Consider the following 4,120-nt stretch of genomic DNA (forward strand, 5'->3'; position numbering starts at 1 on the left):
CGCCCGCCAGCTCAAGTCGGCTCTACCCTCAACTCTGTCCTTGACCTCTTCGTCATGGGCCTGGGTATGCTCGTGGAAACCACCACCCTTCACGACGCTCTCCGTCAACAAGGCGCTCCTACCGCCGCCTGCTACTCAGGCTTTTCCCTCGGTGGCTTCCTGTACGTGCCGTGGCTACAGTTTGTGCTTGTCTGCTTCTGGCTTTATCCTCCTCTCATATCTACGCCCCTGACCACAAACCCTTGCAGAGCGGCGTTTATCACTGCCATGGCCGGTCAACCTGATATCACCTGTGCCCCCTGCATGGCTGGTCGCTCCGCGAACCTCCCCTTTACCAAAGTATGTTGTTGTTATTCTGCGGCCCAGGCCAAATCCACTTTTGGCAGGCCATGCGACATCCAGCCCATAGCACTCAATGGCGGAATGACCTAACGTGCATCTCACTCTTGCCCTTGCTACTGCCCCACACACAATGCAGGGCGCCATGTCAACGTGCGTCGACTGGGCTGCCTTGGAACGGGAGCAGACCATCATCACCGAGTTCTTGCTAGACCTGCAAGCCACCCCTGGAGGCGATCAACTCCATCGCTGGACTCCCGACGAGCTGCGGTCCCCGGTGGCTGTGCTGGGTGCCCTGCTCGATACATTTACTGACTTGGCCCAGCTTCCCCCGCTGGAGGACGTCAGTCACTTTGTTCTGCTCGCGGCTGACCGCGATGCCTACATTCCATACGAGACGCACCGACAGCTTGCCGAGGTAAGCGCCTTGATGATGAAACAATGCTCAGCTTGGTCCTTGAAACCGACCAGTGCCAATGTACTCCGCATCGCCTCACAAACTCTGCCCCCCCTGCAACTGCACGCCATAGCTCTGGTCCGGTGCTGATGCACGTGTATTGGATGGTCATGGGCACGTGACCTCCTTCTTTCTTCAGCAAGCAGCAATGCGGGAGGCCATTGCGGATGCAGCGACTCGCCTGTTGGCGTCTCTTGAACAAGCACCTCAACAAGACCGCAAGGCCTGGGCCTAACCGTTAGCTATCCAACCAGATTATATTTCACCTAGTCTAGTGCTCCACCGGAGAGCCTTTTAGTCTTTGACAATTGACATGTGAATTTCGATAATTTCCTTCAATTTTTTTTTTTTCCCTTTTTTTTCCGAACCCCATTTCAGATCCCAGACTCTAAGGGCCGTAGAGAGTCGGCAGCCAGGCCCTCACACTGCCCGGGTATTCGACTTGGAGGTAGTTGTCAATCCATGATCCGTCTTTTCTTTTTCGATTTTTCATCAATGTTCCCAGCAACGCACGAGAACCTCAATTCGGGGCCGTAAATATTTACCAGATTTAGTATGTAAACGTAAAAAGTACATCGACCCAGCTACCCCGAGGCTAGAGTTTCTACATGGTACGATAGGTTCTCGGCACGATGGATAAACACAGGCCTATAATCACACAACTTAATGGCATGACAATACTCTCAAACTTGTCGACATGAATGGCAGGTGGTCTGCAGGTGGTCTGTAGACTTATCAAGGGCTGGAATTCACAATCCCAATTCTTTCAAGAGTTCTCTAGAGACGTGGTTTTATACTTAATTTTTATGATCGTTTGGGAATCATGTTTCAAAAAACCAGACGCCATCTACTTGTCCTCGTTCTGGGCTTGTTGGGCTTGGACGAGGGCCTGCATCATGACCTCGACATCGCCGTTTGCAGCCAGCTCGACCACGTCGCGTGGGTAGGCGTGTGTGGCCAGGCTGGCTCCCTTGAGGGGTTGTGGATCGTCGACAACTCGGAAAACAATGGCTGCTTGCCGCGCCCATGTGTCATCAGCATTGTCCTCATCGTTCTTGGCGGCATGGTCATCACCCACCGACTCCTCGTCCTCCTGCAAAGTGGGCGCCTCAGCCCATTCATCTTGGTCGTCCCCCGCATCCTGGTCATCACCGACAGTTCCAGGCGAGCCGTTGACGTCGAGTTGTCGCATCAAAGCAGACAGGAGATGGGCGTTGAGCCGGTCGGTTTGCGTGCGCTCAACCATGGGCGTGGGTTCCACGGCAGCGAGGGTGGCATCGCCGGTCTGGGCCCGCTCTTGAGCCTGGTGCGCTTGCATAAACTGTTCAAGCTCCTCATCCGTGCAGTAGGTAGTTGGCTCGGGGTCACGTTCGCTGTTGGAGGTGGCAGCGGGCAGAGCCTCGAGCTCCTGCCACGTGTAGAGCAGGGGGTCGCTGTCGCCGGTCCAAGCATTGATATCAAGGAGGATGGCTCGGTTGCCATCACAGATCACGTCAAAGCTCAGGTGGGGCTGCGATACCACCCGCTTGATGTCGTCATGATATAGGTGGTAGCACTGGAAGCGAATATCGGTCGCAAGCTGTGCCAAGTTGGGAAAGTGTTGGTCGACGTGCCGTTGGGAGATGGCGACCAATTGGCCTTGTCGCACAAAGCAGCGAAACTCCTGGCTAGGGGCACTGCTCCAGTAGTTTTTGAGCACGAGAAACACTTTCTCTGGTCGGCGCTCCTCGTGTGGCGGTTGGCAGCAGCGGTAGGCGTGCAGCAGGTCGTGCTGGGCATGCGTGGATGATTTGAGGAGAAGAAAGACATCTCCGGCCGTTCGGCATTTGAGACTATTGGTTTGGGAAATCCATACAGCGTCCTGGATACATCCCGCATAGAGAGGATGCTCATGAGTTGGGGACGCCTTTTATTTGAAAATCGTCGCCAAGCGTCGCCCGAGTCGAGACGCGGTCCTCACCTTGGGAGCAGACCAGTTGAGCTTGGGGAAGACCTCGCCGCCTAGCTCAGCGATGGCTTTGGTAATGGCCACCTGCAGCTCTGGGAAAGTGGGAAGCTAAATTGTGATGCGCGTTTACGCCCAGAGCGCAGAAGCAGGCAAGCGAATCAGCGTGACCATCGAAGAACACGCATCGAGACGGGGCAGCAGCATGGAGGAGCGTACGGGTCGTGCCTCCTCCTCCTCATCACTATCATCACTATTTTCATGGCCGGTTGGCTCGTTGCTTTTGGTTGTGGACTGCTGAGCCGTAGAGTCGTCCTCCATGTCCTCATCCTCTCGATCTACGTCACAAAATTCGTCGCGAGTGGGGTCGGCGCTGGACACGAGACAAGGGACATAATAAGGATATACGAATGGGTTGAAGGGAAGTCGGTGGAAGGTTCCGGCTGGAAGGGCAAGCTCATTTGACAAACTCACTCCTCTGGAAGGATCAGAGGGCCGTCATCGAGCAGGTAATCGACAAAGCTCTCGGGCACCTCAAGGATACGGCTGTGGGTCCCAGCCACGTGTGTTCAGGGTGAGTCTGGCCTGGCGTTGCTTTGCGACATTTTGGGCCCCAGAGCGCCTCCAGGGTGGGTACGCAGAGCGAGATGAAGCCAAGCAAAAGCTTACGTGGCAATGGACCGATGCCGAAGCTGCGGGTACCAGCTCGAACACGCACACGCATCGACCTGACACAGCAGACATAAAACGGTGAGCAAACGGTTTCCGTTCGATTCATAGAGCACCCCCCCCTGACCAAAGCACCTCTGCACCCCGCTCCCCCCCCTTTTCCCTCCCACTGCGCCCTGACTGGGAGGCACTGTCGAGTTGTGGGCTCGTGACCACAGCGCGCGCGCACCTGTTCCACCGTCGCCGCCATTTCACCGTCTGGCACAACACTAAAATACAACACCAATGAACAACATGTTAAACACCAATGTCATCGCATCTGGATGAATAACGCTGACAATATTTATCGTAGCGAGAAAACGAGCTTTTGCAGACTTATTAAAAGGTGTATACTGTATTATATGCGCATATTGGGCGGCTTTTGTAGTATTACACGTTGATATTGTCAGACTGCTTTTGACAGTTTGCGAGCGAGATTGAGAGAGAGAGAGAGAGAGATTGAGAGAGAGAGAGAGATTTAGAGAGAGAGAGAGAGAGAGAGTCCGTTGCGGGTGAACGGCTGGGAGTGCGGTGCAATGACCAGGGACGGGTGGGGCTGGGTACTGGTACGCGGGGAGGATTGCCGGGTAACAGTTGTCCCACGTCTGGGGGCAGGGAGGCAGGTTGGGGCGGAGGTGGTGTGTTTTGGTCGTGGTGACATGGAGGCAATG

The 4,120-nt window shown here is 55.0% G+C and overlaps 2 protein-coding genes across 2 annotated transcripts; one reads left to right on the forward strand and one right to left on the reverse strand.

Annotated features, from left to right (window-relative positions):
• Nucleotides 1–54: 54 nt before the first annotated feature.
• On the forward strand, nt 55–1,031 carry MONBRDRAFT_27953 (uncharacterized protein; the record flags this gene model as incomplete). Its single annotated transcript, XM_001748303.1, has 4 exons — nt 55–161; nt 249–339; nt 479–757; nt 870–1,031. The coding sequence occupies 4 exons, from the start codon at nt 55–57 to the stop codon at nt 1,029–1,031; spliced, it is 639 nt and encodes a 212-aa protein (XP_001748355.1).
• Nucleotides 1,032–1,643: 612 nt separating this feature from the next.
• Nucleotides 1,644–3,465, reverse strand: MONBRDRAFT_27954 (uncharacterized protein; the record flags this gene model as incomplete). Its single annotated transcript, XM_001748382.1, has 4 exons — nt 1,644–2,657; nt 2,757–2,852; nt 2,961–3,079; nt 3,411–3,465. The coding sequence occupies 4 exons, from the start codon at nt 3,463–3,465 to the stop codon at nt 1,644–1,646; spliced, it is 1,284 nt and encodes a 427-aa protein (XP_001748434.1).
• Between the last annotated feature and the right edge of the window lie 655 nt (nt 3,466–4,120).

This window comes from Monosiga brevicollis, genomic scaffold, assembly GCF_000002865.3.
Source record: "Monosiga brevicollis MX1 MONBRscaffold_22 genomic scaffold, whole genome shotgun sequence".
Lineage (NCBI taxonomy): Eukaryota > Choanoflagellata > Craspedida > Salpingoecidae > Monosiga > Monosiga brevicollis.